This window comes from Colius striatus, chromosome 4, assembly GCF_028858725.1.
Source record: "Colius striatus isolate bColStr4 chromosome 4, bColStr4.1.hap1, whole genome shotgun sequence".
Classification (NCBI taxonomy): domain Eukaryota; kingdom Metazoa; phylum Chordata; class Aves; order Coliiformes; family Coliidae; genus Colius; species Colius striatus.
In genome coordinates this window covers 28,344,427-28,369,976 of record NC_084762.1, presented here as the reverse complement: position 1 = coordinate 28,369,976, position 25,550 = coordinate 28,344,427, and the positions used below count along the sequence as shown (strand labels likewise).

The 25,550-nt window shown below is 37.4% G+C and overlaps 1 protein-coding gene across 8 annotated transcripts in view; it reads left to right on the top strand.

Moving 5' to 3' along the window:
• Positions 1–25,550, top strand: part of PTPN3 (protein tyrosine phosphatase non-receptor type 3) — a 123,858-nt gene that overhangs the window by 34,880 nt on the left and 63,428 nt on the right. For 5 of the 8 annotated variants that reach the window (XM_061995408.1, XM_061995411.1, XM_061995410.1 and 2 more), the window contains 7 exons: positions 5,757–5,864; positions 6,018–6,075; positions 7,112–7,187; positions 8,676–8,720; positions 10,039–10,091; positions 19,130–19,250; positions 24,567–24,654. In XM_061995408.1, the coding sequence (XP_061851392.1) occupies positions 5,757–5,864; positions 6,018–6,075; positions 7,112–7,187; positions 8,676–8,720; positions 10,039–10,091; positions 19,130–19,250; positions 24,567–24,654 (549 nt within the window). Of the gene's footprint in view, positions 1–5,756; positions 5,865–6,017; positions 6,076–7,111; positions 7,188–8,675; positions 8,721–10,038; positions 10,092–19,129; positions 19,251–24,566; positions 24,655–25,550 lie in introns of those variants that run through there. The other 3 variants (XM_061995409.1, XM_061995413.1, XM_061995412.1) reach the window with 3 other exon arrangements.

Below are 25,550 nucleotides of genomic sequence, written 5' to 3'. Positions count from 1 at the left end.
GTAGAACATTATTGTATCTCCAAATACTGAACTATTTAGAGAACAGGGAAAAATAAAGATAGGACTTTTCATTCTGTAGCAACAGGATCATCAAAGAGGAAACAGATATTTTTCATCAAAATTTGTTAGCAAACTGCACAGATTTGTGGAATGTTTGAAGCTATATCTGTAGGATCCTCTACCATTCTGATAGATAGTGCTTTTCCCAGTGGTTGTATCTGTAGCAGAAAGAAAACCAAATAGCCTAAAACTGGGCAAAGGAAGAAGGAAGATTGATTTTGCTTATGGAAGACCTGAGGGACTTTCTGTCTGTTGAGAAACCTGAAGATAACTGCGTAATTTGATTCCTGCAAATTTGTTGTTCGTAAGGACTTCTGAAAAATGTCAGTAGCCCAACCAACCGTAAACAAAGACTTATTTTAAGAGAGCAGTGCCATGTTCCTCCTGGATTTTTGGCTTTGGCAAAATAGTAAGTGGTTGGCTTTTTTTTTGTTTTGTTTTTAGTTGAAGATGTTTATACTACAGTTTTGGTGAATTTGGAATTTGTATTGATGGTATCACAAAGAGTTAATCAGCATAGCTTGTGGTATGTGCTGTTTTTTGGTCATCCTTATCAGGAAAGTTCATGTGGTAGTGCAGATACATTCCACTACATTGCTTATAGTCCAAACAGAAATGTACATTAACTCCATAAGACTGAAATGGCCTTCCTTTTCTCCATGGTCTTTTCTCCATCATGTATTTCAGTATTTAGATGGAACGTGTTCAAAGTCCAGGTAATGAAGAGTGCATGTAAACTAAGAGTTGGGATCATTCTTCTTTCAAAAACACATTTGAAACCAAGATTTGACTGCATTTGATCCAAGCATTGCACTTGATTCAAGTTACCTCCAGAGGTTTTTTAAGCCTGCCAATGAATTTCAATTCTTTGAATTTTGTGATAAAGTTAATCAGCTTCTGTCTTTGATGTTACTTCAGTCATTCAAAGGCTATGTTGCATAATCTTTCCACATGAGGAAAATATTTATTATTCTAATATACACAGAATGTGCTTGCATGCCATGTTTGGGTGCGTTTAATAGATATATGTTGAGGAATAATGCAAATTTAATTTGTAACTTTTGGTATAAGCATGCAGAAATTGCCCATTATTGTTCTACTCAGACTCATTTACCACTTGGGAAGTATGCCTCGTCGTTTCCAGTAAACTGACTTTTGTGAAGGGGTAAAATTTACTATGTCGAACCACTTCTGTATTACACTGTCTTTCTGAGTTGATGCTTAAGGTGATGTCTCAGCACCTGTGATTTTTTTGCTTTTAGACTAGTTGGCTTTTCCTAATAAGTTTTCGATCTAGAACTAAAGTAATTAGGTCATAATGCTGAACAAAGTGGCATGACTTTTTCACCATCTCAGTTAAGTACCTTTTTCCAGTATTTGAGAAGGGAAGTGATAATTGCCATTAACACCAACAACTGATATGTCAAAAATGATGGGCAGAGATACAACTCTTAAAGATTATTTTTTAATTGTGTGAGTCTTATAATTTTAAAACACTCATAGTACAATGTAGTGATGCAGAGCTGTTGGAGCTTTGTCACCAAGTTTTCCTACTGGGTTTAGTGCTAATCTCTATTCCTCTGTGTTGAAAGAACTCTTGTATGTTTCAGGCTGGCAACAAATATTTAGTTTTATATTGAGGCATATCAGTATCCTCTGTGGCTGGAAAACAGTAAGACTATGAAATTTGATGATGCCTTTGAGAACGGTGAGAAAGTGATCTGACTTACAGCATGCTTCCTAGTCTTAGCCTTTTGAGACCTATCTTCATGATAAATGCTGAAGGAAAGAATTAGTGGAGGGGAGATTTTTACAAAGTTAAAACTAGAATGACTAACCTCATGTATATATTTGTTTTAAATTGTTTTTCAGTCAAAGGAAATGCAATGGGTCAAAACATTATGGGTTTTGATAAATATTTTTATGACCTTTATATAGCAAGGTGCTGTGTTGCAGTATATGAGATCAAGAAGAGTTATAGGATGGGCGAGCAACAGACCTTGCTGAAAAGGAGATGTTAGGACATTATTGGAGTTCCGGACTGTCAAATTTCATTGATATGTTGCTACTGAATCTTTTTCAGTAAATAAAAAATGTAAAGTTTGAGGCATTATGAACAACAAAAAAGATACAGAAATATGAAGTAGCAGATAGGTTATTTTGAACAAGGAGCAATTGCAGTGAGGAAAATCAGTGGTGGAAACTAATAGTTTTCACAAGATGAGGTAATTTATTTTTTTAAGCTCAATTTTCAGTTGCAAACAATAGAAGAGGAGAACACTGGTAGTTTGCAGGCTGAGCTGCTTGGGTATTGTCATTTGGAAAAAGATGAGCACTGTTATGCACCAGGCAGGAATCTTTGTGCAATGTCAAGGAAGTATTAATAGTGTTAGTCTTGGATTGAGGCCACCCTCAGAGGAATGTCATGTGTGGATCTTGGCTGCTCGCAGAAAGAAGAGGTAAGTTCCAGTCAGGCAGACATAGAAAGTACAACTAGGATGCTGTGCAAAAGTCTGGACCTGAGAAAAGAGGAGGCTGTTCTGTTTATTCTAGCTAAATAAAATTTTGCATGCACTGAATAAGAACATCAGGTAAGTAAATAAATTCCAGGAAGAGAAAAGGACAGTGTTATCAGAAGAGCAAATAAATTAGCTGCGTTTAAAATTAGTGTGGAAATTAAAAGAAAATGTTAACACTTTGTTCAGACTCATAGGCGTATTGGGAGCAAAGGACACAGGTGGTTGATGACTGTTACAGGCTAAATTAGGAAAGGATGACCTCAAACAGCACGAGTATTGTGTCTGAAGTGAGACAGAGTTTGCGAAAGCTTAGGTGGTGCACAACTGTGAGGTTATTGTTGCCAGAAAGTGAGGGCAAAGCTCTCACAGAAGGAGGACAGGGAGATGTGCTGTGTGTTGCACATTGTGTGTGTCACTTTGTACTACTTACCTTATAAAAGTTAACAAACTGAAAAGGATTAGCTGTGTAACTCTTAAGTTTAAGTGGTTCTTAGGATGGTGGGTCCTGATCACCCCATCTTCTAGGTAATACTTGATGTTAAAAATAATGAAGGGGATCTTTCTCTTAAAAATCATGTTGCTTGCTATAAATTAAATTTGACTAATCTAAATTCCCAAAATATAACAAGAAATTGTGGCACAAACAGAATGTAAAAGGTGTTAGTTGTGAAATACATTTTAAGGCAGATTTGAATGGAGGTGAATTATCTCAAAACTGTATGTGCAAAATAGATTGAAGATTGTGGAACATAATCTATGTGGTAACTTTATTTTTAGCTGTGTAGGCTGGAAAATAGTTCAGGTGTTTCTTAAAACAAACCCAAAGCCAAGTAAAAACAGATTTTCTTGAGGGGAAACGAGAAACCTTCAGCTTCTGAAATTTTAACAACTGAAGAAGACTTCAACATTGTAAAATGATGTCTTGTGCTTAGCTTAGATTTCAGAGTGAGTGCTTGATCTAGGCAGTGTGTAAGAAATTTTGCAAGATTATAGCAAGAATTGGAGTCATAGGTAAGTAGTGTTGAAAATTGCTTTTGATACGAAATGTAGAGAGGAGGAAGAGAAGAAAATAGTAGGTATGTAGGAAGGAAATAGTATGTATGGAGGTGGAGGAGGCTAGTACTGGCGGAACAGGTGAGTTTAGAGTAGGGAGACCTATGGGAGCATTCTGTAGAGAAAACTGTGGCTGCAGAGCAACAATATTGTAGTAGGGAGCTTGATTGTCTGTACGGGGAAGTGTGAGAAGGCTTAGCAATCTGTATGTATTGGTAGATGGAGTGGGGATGCAATTGTGGGAGGATAGGGAGAGAGAAGGTGAAGGCATCTGAAAGACCAAATGAAAAATGAGAAGGGAATTAGGAGCTAATACTATTGCAATGAGAGGAGACTGAAAAGATTCAGATGTGTTGAAATTCAGAGAGAAAATTAGCAAAAGAATCTACCCTCTGTGGTTTTCTCCTGCCCCATTTGTAATGAAACCTGCAATGCTTGAACACTTTCTTTCAGCTGTGTGTCTCATCCACTGTAATTTTTGTTTTTGTTCACAGTGTAACTTCAATTGCTCATTTAGCTGGTGTCATAAGTATGTGCAATTATGCTTCTGAGTTGTGCAGGTGTCACGTGATGTCACTCGAAAATGTTTTAACAGTCTTCTTATAAAAACACAACCCTGAGGAAATGAATATGTTATGTATCATAAGGCAGTGCTAAAGATGAATGTATTAAGATCAGGAATTGCGCATGGTTTCAGAAGTTTGTGACATCTGTTGTTTTCAAGGGGCCCTCTTGTGTATGTATATGGATAATCTGTGATAGCAAATCTCAGTCTTCATAGCAGAGCACACCTGATTGATGTTGCTAGACAGAACTGCCTGACAGATGCATGGAACCATGACTGTGTGTGACAAGGAATGTTTGTTCATGTGGTCCTTACCTGTTGCTGAGATGTAAGTTTCTAAACTGGATCTTGGTCTATTTTAGAAAAACCTGGGTTCAATCAGTAGTTTGACTATCTCAAAGAACAGCAGCCTGTTTTGAGGTAGAGGAGCAGGAATTCAGAATTTTAAGAAATCAGAACTTAATTAAATCAGAACTTATTTTTTAAGACAATTGTTTCAGAACAAAGTGCTTGACTTTTTCATTCTAAATAAATTTCCTCTGAAATTTTTTTTTTTCTTTTGGCATGTATGCAGGTTATTTTGTCTTTTAAGAGTGACATTTGGAAGATCATATGAAAAACTAGTGTGTTGTAATTCTACTTAGGCAAGGTGCCAAGGAAACCACCCTGACATTTCATATATAAGAAAGCACTGGCAATTTTATATATGAAAATGTACACCTGAAGTACCATACAGTTTTGTAAGCTGTTTATTATGTATTAGCATATTTAGGATTTCAGTCTTGTTGAGGGGTTTTTGTTTGTTTCTTGTTGTGGTTCACTTTTTAAATAGAATTACTTCACAGTATTCTTTGGCAGAAGCTGGTTAATCTGCTCTTCACAATGCTGTGGTGGGGAGATACGTGGGGAAAACTATACCATGCTTACACTTCTGGATTTCTGTTGTCTCTGTAATACCTAGTTACACCCTGTTCTTCTGTGATACTGATCATGAGTGATGTCCAGACGGAAAATGGAGTGACTGAGCAGAAGCAGAGCTTGTGGTCTTATGGGTCTTATTGGGTGGAGCACAGCATCCTACTTTCTCCCCCCATCCTAGTGTATGCTGACTTTGCCTTTTGACAGATGATGTGGGAACAAGAGTTGCTTTGGTGGTGAGAGCAGGGGCTAGAGCAGCCCCATGTGGCTGGAAGCATTCCTTGCAGCCTACAGCTCCTGAGAACGGCATTGCTCTTAATCTCTGGTCAAGGGGAGAGGTAGTTTGCTTAAAACTATACTGCTGGACCAAGCTAAAGGGCTTGAGTTCATGTCAGTTTATATTATGAGATTTCACATGCTTAAGGTATTTTGGAAAGATTCTTCACAAACAAACAAACCCAACCCCAAAATCACAACAAAGTTTTTTTTATGCAAACAAAGTTCTTTTTGCTAAGAACCTTTGAACCTATGAATTAGCAGCTATTTTTTTAGGGTTTAAAAAAAAAAACAAAATCCATTAATTGTATCTTAAAATGTGAAAGTGTTACAGAGTTTGACCTCTAAAGTTTTGCTGTTTTCAGAAACAGGACACTGGACAGATTTTGTTGGATATGACCTATAACCAGTTGGGTCTGACAGAGAAGGAATATTTTGGTTTACAGCAAAATGAAACTTCAGTAGATTCACCTGTAAGTATAGTAAATAATAAATGTGTGTGCATGTATATGCGTATATACAGATACACATACATGCATTCAGATGTATGTAGATACACATATACATGCACGTATAGACATAAATAATCAGTATTTATTTGTAAATATTTTTAATCCATCTAATAGTTTTTCATTTTGCAGCGATGGCTTGAACCAAACAAACCTATTAGAAAACAGTTAAAAGGTAAGATTTGTTTTTAATATTTTGATTGTAATGGTGTAGTTATACGTTTCTTATGACTAGAATAAATACAGTTCTTATAAACTAGTACATCCAGATCATAGATTTTCTTTAAGAGCAAGTCTTGTCTCTGACAGTCTTTTTGGTGGAGTTTTATATGTCTCTTACTGCTTACTGACTGCTAATAAAACATAGATCACTAACTTTGCTGTAGTGGCATCTAAACCTGACTTCTGAAGGATATGTAGCTTCATGACTGTGAAAGCAGTAGTCATATTGTGGTGCCAGTAAACTCCTCCTGGTAGGCAAAAAAAAGAAGCATGGTTTTGATAAAGGGGAGGAGAGATAGTTTCATGTATAGATTCTGTCTATTTCTTGTCTCAAGTAGAATAAGGAAAAAATAATGTTACGCTTGTTTTTATTAAAAATCAAACACACAAATCCCTTACAGCACGCAGTTCTAAGTGAATGTTTTGTTCTAGTAGGTCTTGTTTATGAAGAGCTTAGGGTAACACAGCATGCTTACCAAGAACAGGCTGGCCAGCATGACTCTGCCAGATAGCAGCTTAGGAGGACTGAGTGACACTGTCCCAGTTTGTGCTGTGGAACTTGATTTCTCCTGTATGCTGGATATGATATAAGACTTGAAATTAAAGTACATTAAATTAACATGGTGAACTTCCAGTAATTTCTTGTATAAATATGTAAGATGAAGTTGAGTATTATCCCAATTGAAACACTGCAAATGTATTTACTGCTTTTTTTCTTCTAAAATTTATGAGGCAGAGAGAACTAAATAGTGCCTTTTATGTAAAGCCACATGTACTAAATACTTTAAATGAAAACATTGCAATATTTAAGAGAATTTGCTTCTCATAGGTAGTGTTGGGGCATCAGGAGAGACTTTGTGATTTCTTTTAGTTTCATGAGAACTCATTTGATTTTTATGTGATTGTTAACATATTTTTTCTATAAATATAGAAATAAAAACCAGACTCTTAAAACTAAAAATTGTTTTACTCTTTCTAAAATATTGCAGGTTTTCCCTGCACCCTTCGTTTTCGTGTAAGGTTTTTTATACCTGATCCTAACACACTTCAGCAAGAACAAACCAGGTAACTTCTGTTTGATGTTTGTTTCCATGAACTTCCAAGAATGTGTAAAGCTCTTTTCTTCCATGTCAGCAGTTTGACAAACTATTAAGTAGATTAGATATATTAAGTAGATAATATAACTCTTTGTATTAAATACGTTTGGAATTGACAGCTTGATGCAGTGCTCACAATGAATCATTTCTGCTGCATAAAACCTGAAACTCCAAAATACAGCCTGCGTATAAGCTAATACAAAGATAGCAGTTGGGTTATTTGCATGTTGAATTTCTTTTTTTTGAGCCCTGTCACTGAAGTACTTGCCTATTGCATTTTTTCCTGCTTTTATTTTCTGATTCCTTAATCAGATACAATGATTAAAAAATAGGGAAGTTCAACGATTAAGCTGTCTGTATGCCGTAAGTCTCTTTTAGTAGTTTTGGATCAACACTGAGTCGATTTTAAGCATATATAGTAGATCTAAAGCCAAGGGCATAGGATGGTAGAGTTTGTTTTGTATCACAAAAACCAGATAATACTTCCTGTTTTCTTGTTTGCCCAGTACTTGTAACATTGCAGGGATCTATAACAATTCGGTTTATAGACAACCTTTAAAATTTTCTTTCTAACGTATCTCTGAGTTTTTGGGTTAGTGGCTACATGAATTATAAACAATTTTCTATTAACTTGTCACAAGTCTTTAATTCAATACTTGTGTTTTTCAGTGCACGTAATTTGGAATTTATAAATCAGAGGCACCCATTAATCTCCTGGTTTTGTACCATTTTTGTAAATTGTTAAATTCAGTGATTTGAGATAGTATTGCATGTTAAGTAGTATTTGTTGTAGACAACTTAGCTATTGACCTGTTTTGGTATTTGCTAATCAGGCAGTTAGCTGCTCTGCGGTTTGAGCTGAAGTTATTCAAAGGCCTATTCTTTATGGTTTTTATACTCAAACTTTCCAGTATTGTTATAAAGTAACTTTGTTAAATACACTAATAAGAGCAAGACGGAACTGCTCTTAGAGAACTGCTTAAGAAAGTTTTGTCAGCATATGATACTAGAGAAACGTCTCATCCTCTATTGAGTAGTTCCAAGGTAGACTGTCATAATTCAGTCAGTGTTGGGTTTTTTGTGTGGTCATTTTTGGTTTTGTAGATTTTTAGGGTTTGGTTTGATTTTCGTAGGGGTTTTTTTTTAACATTAAATCACAGATGAAAACTCCTGGGAGAAAGAGAGCCCAGTTCTGTAATAGTTTGTGTAGTGTTTGTTGTGGCATCAGTACTGTGGCCCTGGATTTGTAACACAGACTGACAAAGATCTTTAAAACCAATTTGAGAGCGAGTGGATGATTGCATATTTGTACATGCCACTAAGCTTTATTCATCTCTTTGTATAGTTTGCCAGGAAGTGTAATACAATAAAATCAAGACATGTAGCCTTTTAAATTTTACTCTTAAATATTAAAAAAAATGTATACATGTTTTTTCTCAAAAAAATTCTTTTCTAGGCACTTATTCTTCCTGCAATTGAAGACTGATATTGTGGAAGGAAGGTAATATGGAAAAATTTCTTTATAATAGAATTTCTTTAAAAATAAAATATCCTTTTTTGAGGATATCATTACCATAAAAATGTACCTTGTGAAATATTGTTTTAAAAGAAAATAAAATTGCCAGAAAACTTTAAAAATTTTTGCATCGCTCACTTAAGAAGATATCAGGGGTCTGGAACACCTTTCATATGAGGAAAGGCTGCAGGAACTGGGGCTGTTTAGTCTGAAGACGAGGAGACTGAGGAGGGATCTTATTAATATTTACAAATATATAAATGATGGATGTCAGGAGGTTGAGACATCACTTTTTTTTCTGTGGTATCTAGTGACAGGACAAGGGGTAATGGGAAGAAGCTGGAACACAAAAAGTTCCATTTAAACATAAGGAAAAACTATTTCACTGTGAGGGTGAGAGAGCCCTGGGACAGGCTGCCCAGGGAGAGTGTGGAGTCTCCTTCCTTGGTGGTCTTTAAAACCCCCCCAGGATGCATTCCTGTGTGACCTGATCTAGGTGGACCTGTTTCAACAGGGACGTTGGACTAGATGATCTCTAAAGGCCCCTTCCAAACCCCTACCATTATGTGATTCTATGATAAGAGGAGTCTGGAAGTCTGTTACAAGTGCACTGTAGGAGATGCTGCACGTCTTCAAGTACAAGCTAACCTGAGAAATGGTTATGCTCGACATGGTGTGCCAGGCATGGTATTCCAAATGTAGGGCACCTCTGTCTAGTGTGGTAACCAGGAGGGATTAGTAAAGGGCAGTTCATGATGTCATTTCTCATGATTTCAGGGTTATATTCCCTGTATAGTGAGCATATACCCAGTAATTCATTTGTCTGCAATTCCCGTGTGTGTTTTACATTTTAAAAACAGAAGAAAAAGGTGGTCTGAGTATCTGCTGCAAAATAGAAATTGCCTCTAGGTCTTGGCTATTTTTCTTCTGTGGAACCAGTTTAGGTCATGAGATCAGAGCTGTCCTCATGCTTGGCATTTGGCTAATTTTAGTCTTTGTGTTGAGTTTTAAATACAGCAGACTGCAGCCATTAAAATACTGCTCAGAGCCATATAAAAATCTTCTGCTTTTCCTTTCCAAATAAGGATCCAGATACAATACCACCATGTCCTTTCAGGACTAGTTACTTCCATTCACTTAAGCTATTACACAGCAGCTATCTTTTAATGTCCAGTCCTTCTGTGCTTTGACAGTCAAGCTTTGTAAGAAAAAAACCTTTGAAGATATTCTGAAGATAAGTCATGCACTGAACTAACTGCAGAAACATTGTTAGCGATAGAAAAATATTTCCCTCTCTTTCCAGGTTGTCATGCCCCATTAATTCTGCTGTTGTCCTGGCATCATATGCAGTACAATGTAAGTAATAATCAATTGTTCTTTTGTTAATGAATACATTTGACCTATATTCAAGATGCTACATGTGAAGAAGGTGCAGGGTGTTTAATTTCTAATCATACTTATTAAGGAATGTTGAGGTTCTTGCATGTGAAGTTCCTACTTACTAAAAAGCCATTGTCCAAAGCTGCTGTGGATTCGTTCTGCCTGAGCTTTTTCTTATTACTACCACTTCTTGGTGGTTTTTAGGCTACTCTCTCCTTTAGTAACTCCCCTTGTATTCAGAAAGTGAAATAATCATTGCCTTGACAACATTATGGCTGTTTATTTAAAAGGAGGAGCAGTTGTCACTGACAGGAAGGCTGAGGTAAATGTCTGTCTTTGTGCATGAAGTCTGTTATTTATGCTCTTGCTTTTAACTATATTTTTCCTGTGGCAGTTGACCTTCACAAACATTGTCCAGCAGTTGTTGATGTCTATGCTGCTGGATTACTGCTTCTCTGCATTGCTGTTTGCACAGGTGTTTGAGTTCAGCTCTGTGGTTTAGAAATAAAGCTCTGACATCTTACACTAAGGTTGTGGCACACCCTGTGTTGTCTGCTGGTGCCAAGTTATGGGGAATACAAGTAGGTGTGAGTACTGTGTCTAAATAGCATGTGACTAAACTTGATTATAAATACAGTTCAGACACTTGAAGAATTCAAATTGTTAGTTTATGATCAGCAAACATACTTTGTGACAGAAATGACCAGTGAGTTTTAAAATCTGATTTTAAGGAGAACTTATTGAAGATGTGTTTCAAATAGTTTCAAAATCTGAAGAATACAAAGTCTGAAGGATACTCTTGTACTGAAAAACAATCTAATAATAAATAATGTCTTGATATTTATTTTATTAGTTTAAATGGGACTGTTATACAGCCTGTAAAATTAACTGAGGAACTATACATTGTGTGTGTATTATAGGGTTTTTATTTAAAATGTCACAAAGATGATTTAGCATCACATGTTCTCTGTCATTTCATGTAGCAAGTTCCCATTTCCAGAACAGTATTTAAATTACTAACTATTGGTATGTAAGAAGTCCCATGGGTTTGATAGTAATACGCTCCTATGTGTGTAAGCCCTTTATTGAATTGTGACTTTAACCTAAAGCACAGCAATAAAGCCAACAAAAGATGATGTGAGTATTTCTAAGCTTTCTGTTTCATGAGCATCATTTGCTCAGTGATTCATTATGACTGGGATCTTTCTCTTATGTCTTGTGACATTGTTCCCCTCTCAGCTCTGCTTTGAGAACCAGGAATTTTCTCTAACATGCTGCTATCTATCTTTGGGAGTTTCTTCAGGAAGGGGTTGACTGGTTGCTTGGCATTCAAATGGGCTTAACCTCTGGTAAGAAAACGAAGGCTAGTAAGAGTGAGGATTTAAGGAAAGCTGAGCTTTAGTATGCAACTCTCTCAGGAACTTTTGTCTGAAGTTTGAGTTTGTTAGGATTTCTTGAATGCCAGAAGGCTGAGCTCCCACAGGAGGAAGTGGGCTTTAAGATTTAGAGGAACATCAACAGCAGCTCCACAGTGAGATCTACAGCAAATAATTCCCCTATTAACTTTCTTCTGGCTTGAATTTTCTAACTTGCTTTCCTTTAGCACCTCTTTCTTTTTATAGAAATTACATAGAAACCTCAGACTTTTTAATTTATGGAGACTTGTCTCTTTCCTTAAGTAACATTTGAGGATTTTTTTTTTTCTGTATGGTCACTGCCTATGCTTTTTTGAAGTGAAATATTGCCCAGAAGGACATCATGAAAGCTGAGAGGCTTGTCCAGACATCAGTCAGGTTCTTGCTGCTCTCCAGGGCACCTGTAACCCTTATGCCTCAGAATCAAAATCAGACTGGATGAATAAAGAGAACTTGGACCTGAATTTCCAGTCTTTGAAATTATTTACCAGATGTGTTGGCTAGTCTGAGGATTGTGTGTGTATACCATCTGTTTCTCTGAAGCCTGCAGCAATGCTATTCAGTCACAGATACCTTTTATCATGTCTTACAGTACTTGTCATGAGTAGTTCCAGAGTTTTAACTGTCTGATGGTAATGAAACTCTCAATACAAGAAACTCCCAACCTCATCTGCTTGGAGACATTAATTGAAATACATGCTCATTTTCTTCCACATGGTTCATTGTGGTCTAAATTGCTGTTCTTGAACTTTCTAGTTTCTCTTACTACAGCAGCTTTTCTAAGACCATCCTTAAAGTTTGTTTTCCCTTAATTATATTCTACAGTTGTGCTAGGCAACAGAGAGGCCTTTTAGAGAGATCATTACTTCAAGTATTGTATGTTTAGTGTTCTTCCACTATGCCACAGATAATTTTTTTAATCTGTAACACTTAAGAACAAAGTACAATGCTGTAATCTCTGCAGTGGAGAGGCCCAGACTGCAATATTAGCCAATGCTGTAGCTGAAGGAGCTGATTTACCACAGTGCCTCGTAGACTTTTCTGTATTTTTAAAGTGAATTAACCTATTTAATATTTTGTGTAACATAACCTAAAGGGGAAAAGAACAGTGGATCCAAGGTCAGAGTCCAAGTAGTATAGTATAATACTCATGACAATGAGTACGGGTGAATGCTGAAAGATAAGATACACGACAAGATCAAAGTAGTTTTAAGATGCATCAGTTCTGCAAAACCTCTTAATGTTGTGAGAGTACTGATAGCTATTCCCTTCAGTCTTTTATCCTCATACTTTTTCAGAACGAATACACCTTGTACTTTGGATTATGTGTTTTTCTCAATACTTTTTGATTGTGACTGTGTAGTTTCTGAAGTACATATTGTAATTGAAATGCAGAAACAGCAAGTAAGTATAACTTACATTTTTTAATGTATTTCTTCCTTTTCCTTGTGATTTTGTTTTTGTTGAACTATGGCTGGGTTAAGAGCTGCTGATTTGAAAGGGGGTTTTTGTGTTTTGGTTTTTTTTAACAAAAGGTATTACAATTAATGATTAGTTTTTCATTCTGAAGTGCTAATAAATAACTTCGAGATGATCATTGTGTATATATAGTTGTCTTTTATTTTTAACAAATATTCCTTTTTTAAATTAATACCTAATTCTCATTCTGTTTTACCACAAAGTGACCAACTCTCCTGGGTGGTCATTTCTAGATTGAACCTTTTCTTAAGGGCTCTTGAGTTTGAAGCATTGTTTCTTTTTACAAAACAGATTAGTTTTACCCTGATGATAGCTAGCTCTGCTTGTCCAGTAGGCACATCACATTTAGTGGCTGGGTGGGTAAGAGTTCATACTCTGGTCCTTATTAGGATATAGGTCCCACTTGTTGAAACACCTTTCCTTCTCTCAACATCCACCTATGAAGTTCTCCTTTTTAGTCTCTCTTAGTAAGTGTTTACATTTTTATGTTGGTTCTTTGAAAATAAATTCTGCTGTAGTGGATTATTTTCTGATTCCAGAAGCATTTTCATACCTGAATGCTTTGTAGTTACTGTTAAGAAACAGTAACTGATTTAGTTCGTTATGCAGTGTATTATCTTTTTTATGTTCTCTATTTGTGCAAGAAGCACTCACTCTTATGTCAGCACATCGGTTATCACTGCTATATCTGAATTTGGAGGCCAGTCATATGACTGTATGAAGCATGCCTTACTGTAAGGTATCTCGAGAGAGAGATAGATTAGTGGACTGAGGTGTAAGCAACAAGTTGAGCCTTCACAAGAAGTATAGGATCCCCTACTGTCTTCTAGCTGGGTTAACAGAGTGGACCTAAGAGATGGAGGGAAATGGATACAGATCCCTTCTCAGAGAGGCAGGCAGATCTCTTCCATGCCACCCACTCCCTACTAGTTGCCATTGTGCAAGAGGTATGGGCCTTTGGAAGCTGAGGGCCAGGCAATGGAATATGAAGATGTAGGGCCACTTGAGGAGGTGCCCAGGGTGATTCAGTCACCAACATGTCTTCAGATTGCCTCAATTTTTAAAATTTTTTATTGGGAAGATTATAGTAGCAGATGACTCCCTTCTGAAGGGAACTGAAGGTCCCATATGTAGACCAGACCCAACCAACAGAAAGGTCTGCTGTCTCCTGGGGCCTGGGTTGAAGATGTTGCCAGGAACCTCCTTCGTCTGGTTCAGCCAACTGACTACTACCTGCTGTTGGTAATGCAGGTTGGTACTGACAAGGTTATGGAAAGGAGTCTGAAAGCTATTAAAAAAGACTTCAGGACACTGGGGAGAACACTTGATGGATTTGGAGCACAAGTAGTGTTCTCCCTAATTCTCATGGCAGGAAGGAATACTGAATGAATAAGGAAAGCACAACAGATTAACAGATGGCTCAGAGACTGGTGCCACCAACACAACTTCAGGTTTTTTGACCATGGTGAAATTTTCATGATGCCAGGTCTGGTAACAGATGGGGATCATCTGTCTCAAAAGGGGAGAAGGATCCTTGCAAATTAGTTAGTAGGGCTCATAGAAAGGTCTTTAAACTAATTTTGAAGAGGGAAGGGGATAAAACCAGACCCACTAGAGTTGAACCTAAGGGTGGCAAGCGTCAGGGGTAAATCCTACTTGATTTGGCTTCCTTCTTGATATGCCTGTACAGCAATGCACACAGCATGGGGTATAAACAGGAGGAGCTGGAAGTCTGTGTAGGGGCAAGGGGTTATGATCTGAGGCCTATTGCAGAGACAAGATGAGACAGCTCACATGACTGGGATGTGGTCATGTGTCCTTTTTAGGAAAGACAAGCCATCCAGGTGAGGTGGTGGAGTTGCTCTTTGTGTGAGAGAGCAGCTGGAATGTACTGAATTCTGTCCAGGTGACGATGAGAGGCAAGTTGAGAGTTTGTGGGTTAGAATTAAGGGTCAGACTAGCAGGTGTGACACCGTTGTGGGTGTCTATTACAGGCCACCTGATCAGGATGATGAAGTTGAGCCTTCTACAGACAGCTTGGGAGCAGCCTCAGAATCACAGGCCCTGGTTCTCATGGGGGATTTCAACTACCCAGACATCTGTTGGAAGGCCTACAGGGCTAGTCACTTACAGTCCAGGAGTCCTTCAGTGCATCAATGATAACTTCTAGATGCAAATGGTGGATGTGCCAACCAGGAGAGGAGCAATACTGGATATTGTACTCACAAGTAAGCAGGGTCTGGCTGAAGTGGTGGAGGTTGAGAGCAGCCTTGTCTGCAGCGACCACAAGATGGTGGAGTTCAGGATCTTGTGCAGTAGGAGCAGAATACCAAGCAGGATCACAACCCTGGTCTTTAGCAGAGCCAACTTTGGACTTTTCAAGCAACTACTAGGGGACATCTCATAGAGCAGGGTATTGGAAGATAAAGGTGCCCAAGATAGTTGGTCTCTATTCAAAGATCACTTTTTCCAATCTCAAGATCAGAGCATCCCAGCGGGAGGGAGATCAAGCAAGGGAGCCAGGAGACCCACATGGTTAAACAGGGAACTGTTGGGCAAACTGAAGTGGAAGAATAGAGTCTATAGATCATGGAAGGAAGGGATGGCCACTTGGGATGAATATAAAGCTGTTGCCAGAGGATGGAGGGAGGCGACTGGGAAAGCTAAAGCCTCATTGAAGTTGTACCTTTCAAGGGAGGTCAGGGACAACAAGAAGGGCTTCTTCCAATATGTTGCAGGTAAAACTAATGTTAGAGGCAATGTAGGTCCACTGTTGAATGAGGTGAGTGCCCTCGTGACAGTGGATACAGAGAAAGCAGAGTTACTGAATGCTTTCTTTGCCTCTGTCTATACTGCTGGAGACTGTCCTCAGGACCCCCAGATTCCAGAGGAAGTCAAGTTAAAGGAAGAGTTTTGTTTGGTTGATATGACTGGGTTAAGGATCAGCTGAGCAGTCTGGATGTACATAAATCCATGGGCCCTGATAGGATGCACCTGTAGGTGCTGAGGAAGGAGGAAGTCATTGCTAGACCACTCTCCATCGTCTTCAGTAAGAGCAGGAGAGGTACCTGAGGACTGGAGGAAAGCAAATGTCACTCAAGTCTTCAAAAAGGGCAAGAAGGAAGAGCCGGGTAACTACAGATCGGTAGGGTCACCTCCATCCCTAGAAAGGTGATGGAACGACTTATCCTGAGTGCTGTCTCCAGGCATTTAAAGGACAAGAGGGTCATTAGGAGCACTCAACATGGCTTTACCAAGGGGAAGCCAAATTTGACCAACCTTTTATGAAGATGTAACCAGGTGGATAGATGGTGGTAGTGCAGTGGATGTGGTTTCTCTTGATTTCAGTAAAGCATTTGACACCGTCTCCCAGAGCAGAAGAACTGAGGAAGTGTGGGCTGGATGATCAGGTAGTGAGGTGGATTGTTAAGTGGTTGAAAGGAAGAAGGCAGAGAGTTGTTCTCAATGGGACAGCGTCCAGTTGGAGGCCTGTGTTTTGTGGAGTCCCTTGGGGGTCGGTGCTGGGACCAGTACTGTTCAATCTATTCATTAATGACCTTGATGAGGGAACAGAGGGCACTGTCAGCAAGTTTACTGATGATACTAAACTGAGGGGAGTGGCTGACACACCATTAATGTCTAGAGTATAGAAAGGTAAAATTTTGTGCTTTTTTACTGTAATTTTGTCCTCATCAAGATAGTGTCTGCTGGCTCATGTGATCAGAGCAGAAGCTATGTCAGGAGAAATTCAGATTAGAAGAGGGCTTTTAATATTTCTTGCCTTTCTATTCTCTTGGAGAATCCAGTAGAGAAGTAGAAACTTCATGGTTTGTTCTTACTGAGGTCTTGATATGCTGTAGCTTCTTTTTTTTTCTTTTTTTTTTTCTTTTTTTTTCCTATTTGGATAATTAAATCCTGTACAGGACCATTAGTCTTCCAAGATGTTGACTGATGAACATTTATAGTTTCTCTTCAACTGCGACAATTGGGGAGTTAGAGAAGCAAGTAGTACTGTAAACTTCTTGTTGACATGACCTCAGGTAGCTAGGAGGAAGAGGAAAAAAGACCAGAGCAATCTCCATATTTGGAAGATAGGCAAGAAGACTCTAGCTCACAATGTATGAAAGAGCAGAAGTTGCCCTATTTAGAGAAGGTAGAACTACAGTAAGGAACATTTTTACCTAGTGCAAATAAAAAATTGAAGTGGACAATTACATTGTCATATTCCTGACAATCTGATCTTCTCCCATTGACAAGAATGTAATCCAACCTAGCTGCAACAAACCTTAAAATGTGAACTGTGTTACATAGAATAGATTGTGTTAATGGCTAATAAAGAAAATAATTTTCAGTCTACCACTCTCATCTGAGAAACTGTGTATTTTATTTTTACACTGTTATTAACATAGCTACTTTGTTAAAAATATTTTTCTGTTTCTTTTATTGTTATTGCTTTAGTCTTGTCAGAAACATGAACTGCTGTTATAAATATTCCTAAAAATGATCTCAGTTCCATATTAGAATTCTGGATATTTTGTCTTGGTGGTTTTTTTCTTTGTTTTCTTCTCCAGGGATATATTATGTGGCAGAACTGTTCAAATATGTGTTTTGGTTCTACTGGTAAATATTTAGTCTTTTGTTAGACATTTTATTAATTCACTTAAAATTCAGACTACCCTTAAAAAGAAAGGGCTAAACAGTGCGGGAACATCTGCATTCAAAATAAATTACTTAGTGTAATTTATTCTGGTTTTATTTTCATATTTCCCTTGATGCCGACAATTAGATGTGCAACTCTATTAACCTCTGACCACATTTACCTGGGAATAGTTTTGCATCATAGTGGTTTCATTTCCTAGGCCATAGAAGTCATGCTTTTTGAAAATATAAGTGGGAAATACTAGCTATTCCTTGTGTTACAGAGACTTAATAGCTGTTATAGCTCTGAGTTATTTATGAAGTCCACAACTCCCCGCCTCTGGATTGTTTAAATCACTCTTTTGTACTTTGCGTTTTATGGCAAATAATGTTTACGGTATTGTTCATAATTTAGTGGAGAGGCTTTCTGTGTTGAATTGTTTGCAGTCTGTACAAGTACTTCCTTTGTGTTCGTTTGCAAGTCTTAAAAATAACTTCTGGGAAGCTTTAATGCTTGCTATTAATTATTTTATGCTTCTTGAGGAAAAAGGAGATTAGTACAAGTTCTAGTAATTTGCTTAAATGTACTATCATTTTGGGGGGTTGAATATCTTCACCTGTTTTGTAAAAAGTTTTGAATTACTTGCTTAATTGAAACTAGGCAAATAGGCAAGTTATTTATTGGAAGCAACCTCTCTGCTACCCCAAACCTTGCAATACTTATAACAAATAAAAGGTTTGTGTATGCTTTCCAGGATATAAACTTATGCTGACCTGGCTTTTGAAGAAAACTTCAATAGGCTGAAGCTATAAACTATGGTCACTTGTTCTTTCCTTTTCAGATATGCCACCAACTGTGAATAAGACTTAGCTTTTATCTATTAACTATTTAAAAAATATCTATTAATTAGCATGATCTTGGAAGGGATACACTTGTAAAGTTCTTTCTCTGGTTTGTTTTTTATTTTTAGTTTATTTGGCTGTAAACATATACTTACCTTGGGTAGCAGTTTGGTGATGATATGTGTAAACTAGCAATTACTCCTTGTACTTTGAATAACTCATGTTCAGCTGAGGCAAAATGAACAATTGAATTGTTAAGATACAGCCACAGTTAGTAGTTTGAACAATTTTTACCTGCCAGTGTGAAGAATAAGTGCTTCCAAAGTGACAGATCTTTTTGAAGATTTCTAATATGTTATAGTCAAGTTAATGTATCTCAAATTGATTTAATTGGCCATCTCTTACTGAAGCTATAAAGTGTGGAGATATTCAGTGCCTGACATAGTTATGGGAAGCATATCTTTCTTCACTGATGTCATACAATTCTCTGTATTCAAAACTACTTGTCTGTTAGGAAATAATTTGTAATTCCTGCATTTCCCCATATATGGACATGTTTTAATGAGGAGGAGGAATTCCTTCTAAGTAATAAGAAATTAACTATGAAAATTTGTGTACATGTTTTTTGTTTCTTAACAGCACAACTTGGAGACTACAATGCTTCAGTACACCATTCAGGATATCTGTCAAATTACAACTTTATACCAGAGCAGAACAAAGATTTTCTTACCAAAGTAGAATCACTACATGAGCAACACAGGTAACAATAGCATTTAGTTCTCTCATTTCACAAGGTTTTTTAGACAGGATGCCAAAAGGAAGGCTTAAGTTCTTAGTAGTTTCAGTGCAACAGATTTATTTTGTAAAGCTTCTATTAAATTAAATATTTGGGTTTATCATGTAGGTGCTAGACTAATCATATTCAGAGTACAATACCAATGTGTTAAAACATTAAAGTAAAGGTCTATAACAACCAGTCAATCAGCATTGTACTTAGTCAATGGCACTGTCTAGAATGTTGTGTGAGGTTTTTGAGGGACTTTTTTTGGATCAAGGATATTTGACTGTTTTTCAAATACTGTAGATTTATCTATCTATGAGGAAAAAAAAGCCAGCAGTGAAACATTTTAAATGACATTGGGCTTTCTCTCCACACTCCTCAGTGTAATGTAGAAGCTACAACAAATTATTCCAGACAGTCCTCTGCTAACCACTCTTTCTGACACTGTTGACTTGCCTCTTGTAAGACTGCAGCTTTAGATTTACTGGTGTTGATCATAATCTTGCAAGCTGAATGCAAATACACCAACCTAAGAAATTGCTTGTGAGCACTGGAGCAAGTGAAATATGAATCTCAATTCAATTGTCCTCTCTGTATCTTTACTGCAGCAGAGCTAGTTCCCCACTCTCCTAGTTTCTTTGATTTATACCCTGATATATCTCCATTTTTATCTCCTTCCTCAACTTTTTTTGTTCATCTTTCACTTCTCTCACCTCTTTATCTTGTTTACTTAGTGCTAGAGGGTGTAGTGAGTAGTTCTGAACTTCATGTATGCCGCCTAGCAGGCTAGGACATGCATGTTGCTTTGTCATTTCTGGGGTGCAAGAAGAATAAGCACCTAACTCTAACTGCAACCATTCCCTCCATGTAGGTACTATTCTGGACTGCTTTTCTAGCAGTTCATGTTCAGGAACACGACATGTGAGGCCTTTACTCCTTCAAAATTCATCTATGATTCCCAGTAGACTCAGAAGTTTTTAGAGGGGGACTTGTAGACAGACATGAATAAATCTACTCACCTTTAGGAAGCGATCATCTCAGAGACCTCTGAGGAAAGATTTTGAAGACTCTTGATTGGGTTGAACTTGTGTATTTAGTACTATCATAGCCAGATATACAAAACTGGTTATGTCCTGCAGAAAAAAGACTGGAAGTTGCCATTGGTCCAGATAAAGGTGTGGTGGGGTCTGTTGGAAAAACTCCTTTCTTTTCTGGGTCCTTTCAGTGGAATTGATGCTTTTGTTGAGTGTTTTTGGTAGAGTGAAGCCTTGATGATTGAGAAGTTTAAGTGCTGGATTTGAATTCATGTAGGTGGTGGTAATTGAAGTTTTAAATAAAATTACTTGAGTAGACTGGTTTGGGAAAAATCTTTCTTAATTGTTTTAACACCTTTTTAGAAACAGCTCTTCAGACCTATGTATTTCAAAGTGTAGGGAGAGGCAGACAAATTACTGTATATGCTGGCAGTATTTCTTGTATCCTTGTTTTGTGTTCGTTGTGAATACCTGTGTCTGAGACATGGTTTTGACTAAACCAGTGCTGTATTTGACAAGAGTGGTTCTGGTATTCACCAGGCACTCTGAGTAGAAGAATTTAGGAGAACGGGAGAATTTATCTTCTCATACTTTAAGCAGAATGGTGTTGTTATAGAATGAGCTTTCTTCTGATCTGGGGTAAATATTTGAAGTAGAGCATATGGGATATCTGTAAATTATTATCCCTTCTAAATTCTCAGTTTTAGATTACAGGATTGCTAAGCAAGACCTATAAACACCTATCTTCTTTCATTCTTTAGTGTTTATCCTCTGGGAAACTTTCACAAAAGTCTGGAATTGCTGAAATGTGAGAAGCCATGCTATGTCTTGTATCTTGTAGCTCAATTAATTTTTTTAGTTAGTTTTTAATGTTTTCCAAAATCTGAGAAAATAATTCTATAATCATGTACATATCAGAGACTATTCAGTGGACAGTAAGTAGCTATTCAGAAAGCAACCATTGTCATATTGAGTTGGTATAACTTCAGAAATTTTCCTTCTGTGTTTATACATAGTTTGTTCTAACAGGATTTTCTTACCAGTTTTTGCCTAGTTCATGAGCAGCCTAAGGACTTAGGATGTGGATACGATCCAAATTGATAATGGTTTTGTAGAGCTTACTAGACCTAGCCATCAGTTTGAGGAGAAGGATGCATTTGGAATTTTCAGATCATGGTTGTATTCCAGATGATGTTTGTTATACCTTGGGTATCAATAACTATAAAAACTGGAAAAATACACCAAAACTAGTCTCTTCTTGCCTGTTTATCTCTGAGTAGCTACCACTTGCTTCAAGGTTTTATTTCATCTCCCATTGAATAGGGAGATATGATAACAAAAAGAAAAAGGTCTGTAATGAGATACTTGTTGGCCCTTCAAGAGACAGAGCTTGATTGGTCTGGTGTAGGTAGTGCAGGCAAATTGAGAATTAAAATTTGAAGGTGTATCTTCTTGGTATGCAACAGTTTCCCCATCTTTCTCAACAGTGGACTTTACAAAAATTTAAAAAATTAAAATAACTCTTCCAACCCCTACCATTCTATGATTTTATAACATACTCTTGCAAACATGTTCAGCATCCTGTTGTATAATAAAATGGTCATTTTGTGGGGTTTTCTCTCTACCTTTCTGACAGTGAAAGACACATGGTTTACTAAAGTTTGTCAAAAAAATTGAGATGATAGTAATCACTTTAGATGTAGACCCAAGTAAGCAGATTTGTCTCAGGGTTCTGACAGTCAGCTCTTTTTCGCCCTTGCTCTTTTTTCCCATATTTTGACATGCTGAAGCCACACTGCTGGCAGTGGCTTTCCAGTTCAATGTAACTTTCAGTTTTATGAAGCATGAGGTAATAGTTCCTAGAGTATGTGTTTCAAGACATAGTATTTTGATGGCTTGGAATTTGAAAGGATGGATATTAATTGGGAACAATAGATGTCCACCCTTTGAGGTAAAACCCCTCTTAAAAATGAGAATTACTGCTTTATGTTGAATGCAGTTGTATCTGGAGTTCTTAACATGACACAATGTTAAGTCAACTTTTAACAGGTTGTATTTAGTTGCATTTGGTGAATGTGATTTTGGAAGCTCACCTATCAAGGCTTACCTGCATTTAGCTGACCATATGATAGGATGATATCAGCTGTTTTTGCTACTCAGATTTGAGAAGATATTACACTAAGCCCTCAGCCTCTGTTCTTACAATTACTCAAATACACTCTAGTACCTGAATTTCTCACCTGTGCTGAAACATCAGGGTCACTGTGGACACAGAATAATGTCAATATGTTATAGCAGATTCCAGGTTAGAGTTACCTCTTGTCTGATTAGTTCTTGACTGGTCATGGCCCTGCAATTTATTGGAAGGGGCTACTTTTGTTATCATGCTTAAAGAAATCTTATTTAGGCCACTTTGCATTCCTCTTGGATGAATAATTAGTAGGCTGCATGTGAGAACCAGCTAGGCAGGAATTACTGTTAGATTCTTTGGTTTTAAAAATTCCTATCGATTCCATGGAGACTTTTCATGAAGATAAATATTCTATTTGTTTGAGATGTGGGGATTTTTTGAGTTTTTGTCTTTATGATTCTGAGACTTTTTTTCCAGAAGGTTTTTAGAAAACTAAAAGATGGAATCCTTGTAAGTCTTGCAGCACATTTCACGTCTAGCATCAAGAGAAAAACATATCTTGACTTTATATATTTTAAGTAAACTCAGATGGTTTTCCCTCCCTCAGTTTCCTAACTTTAACTTATTTAATCTTTTTTCTCTACCCTAATTTTTTTTATACTTTCCTGCTTCTAATCTTTCTTCTAAATTGCTTCCTTCTGACAGACTATGCAATATAGAATATAGGAAGCTTTTACAGGGGAATAGTTTCTTCATCCCTTTTAAAAAAAAGCATATACAAATTATTTGCTAAAAAGAACTGGCCCAGAGTGGCTAAAATAATAACATAATATATGTTGTGGTTTTGCTCAGCCAGCAACGAAGCATCACAACAGTCTCAGTGCCCCCCATTCACCCCCACCCTTGTTAGAATGGCGGAGGCCCTAGAAAAATGTGAGGAAAAAAGATAAGCAAGGTTGTTGTGGATTAAGACAGGGGCTCACTGCCAATTACAGTTCCGGGCAAAACAGACTCCAGTACTCGACTTAGAGAGGAAAGTTTATTTTACAACCTACAAGAAACAGAGTGGGATAAAAGCAAAAAGGGAGTAGGATGATGATAAAATTACAACCAGCACTTTAGGATCTCACTCCTTCATCCCTCCTTTCTTCCCAGGGCCAGTTCACTGCTCCCGATATCTCTACCTCCTCCCACCCTCAACAGCTCAGGGGGGCAGGGAGTGGGGGATGTGGTCAGTCTCTCATAGATGGTCTCTGCTGCTTCTCTCTTCTCAGATGAGGATGACTCCTGGCATTCTTCCCTGCTTCCCCGGAACACAGTCCTTAATGAGATTCGCTGGTGTGGGTTGTTCCCAGCAGCTGCGGCTTCTGCCGATACAGGGTCCCTCCCATGGGACATGACCTCTTCTGAGCATAGTTATAATGAGTTTCTTTGGCATAGTTTCCACCCCACAGTTACAGCTTCTGTCAATGTTGGGTCCCTCACACGGGACATGGGCTCCTCTGGCCATAGTCTCTGCCTCTGGCATGGGGTCTTTAATGAAGAAAATCTCTGCCGCTGATGCAGAGTCTTTCGTGAAATGCAAACAAATCTCAGCTTCACCAGTCCTCTCCATAGGATGCAGGGAAGTCTCTGCTACAGCACACCTCCTCCTCTCTTCCCTCACTGACCTTGGAGTCCACATGGTTGCTTCTCTCACTCTTCCCATTCCTTGCTAGTGGTGACTAGCCACAAAAGCAGGAAGGACAGAAGAAAGAAGAAACAGGAAGAAGTGTCCTCTTCTGGCTTCTTCTTAAAAAGTGATCATGGAGGCATCTAATTATCTCAGCTCCAGAAGTGGGTCTGGCTCAGAGCTGTTGAGAGTTTTGAGCAACTTCTTATAGGAGCCATCTTTACATCCCCTTTCCCCTTACCAGAAAAGGCTGTCATGTCAAACCGTGACAGTGTATCAGTAGCTCAATTTTTGAGAAGAGTTTGGGAGAGCCTTTGCCAGTGAAGAATTCATGACATTAGCTCATACGGTTTATCAGGCACTGCACTGTAGGATTCTTCTGATTTTCTGCGTTTTGAATACATATAATGTATTTTGTTTTTTTTACTGTGATCCTTTCTTTTTTTCCTTTCTTTCAGTGGCCTCAAGCAATCTGAAGCAGAGTCTTGCTATATAAATATAGCACGAACACTTGAATTCTATGGAGTGGAATTGCACAGTGGTAGAGTATGTTTCCATTTTTTCACTTGTAAAAGAAAAAAAAAAGCCTTTTTTTTTTACATGAACTAAGTAGCCATAAAATATCAATCAATTATGGACTTTATCATTTGCTGGTTTTAATAGCTGAATGATTTTTCAGTAGTTTTTGTGTAAAATAGGTGCTGGAATTTCAACCAAATAAACTAGATGACCTTGAGAGATTAACATGTATTTTTAAGATAAATTGTTTCAGTACTGAAATATATTTTACTTAATTTTATTAAAATTTATTAATGCCTTACATTAAAATGAATGCTCTGCTTATTTTTATGATGTAGTTGGCAGGTGTTTTAAAGAGTTCACTTTCTCTAAAATTCTAATACAGTTTTAAGAACAACAAGATTTATTTTTATATTCTGATTCCAGGTTAAATCTAAGCAGTATGTAACAGTGTGGAAGATGACTGCTAAAACTGTATTTGAAATCTTTCAGATGCAGAGCATGTTAAGAAACATATCTTGAAAACATCCCACTGGATGCTTGGGTTTAATTGCTTGGTTACATTAGCTGTCTGAGATATATCCCCAAAATACTTTCTTTTTTGAAATGTATCTTAGTTTGCAAGTTACCATTTGCACTTTTATATAATAGCAAATTATTTTGACATAAAACTTGTAGTATAAACACTTAATGAAGTGTACAGCAGTTGACTGATTTCCCAAATGATATTGGCTACAGTTTTTCATGACCTTTTTTTGAGTTTTGTTGATAATCCCAATGCTGAGAATTTTAATGAAAAAAATCATCTACTTCTGTAATGGTGAAAGGGATAGAAAGGAGTAATTTTCTTTCTTCAGCATTATTTTTTCTTTATAGCACCACAAATGAGTATTGCATATTAGATTTTTAGGAATTCCTAAAGT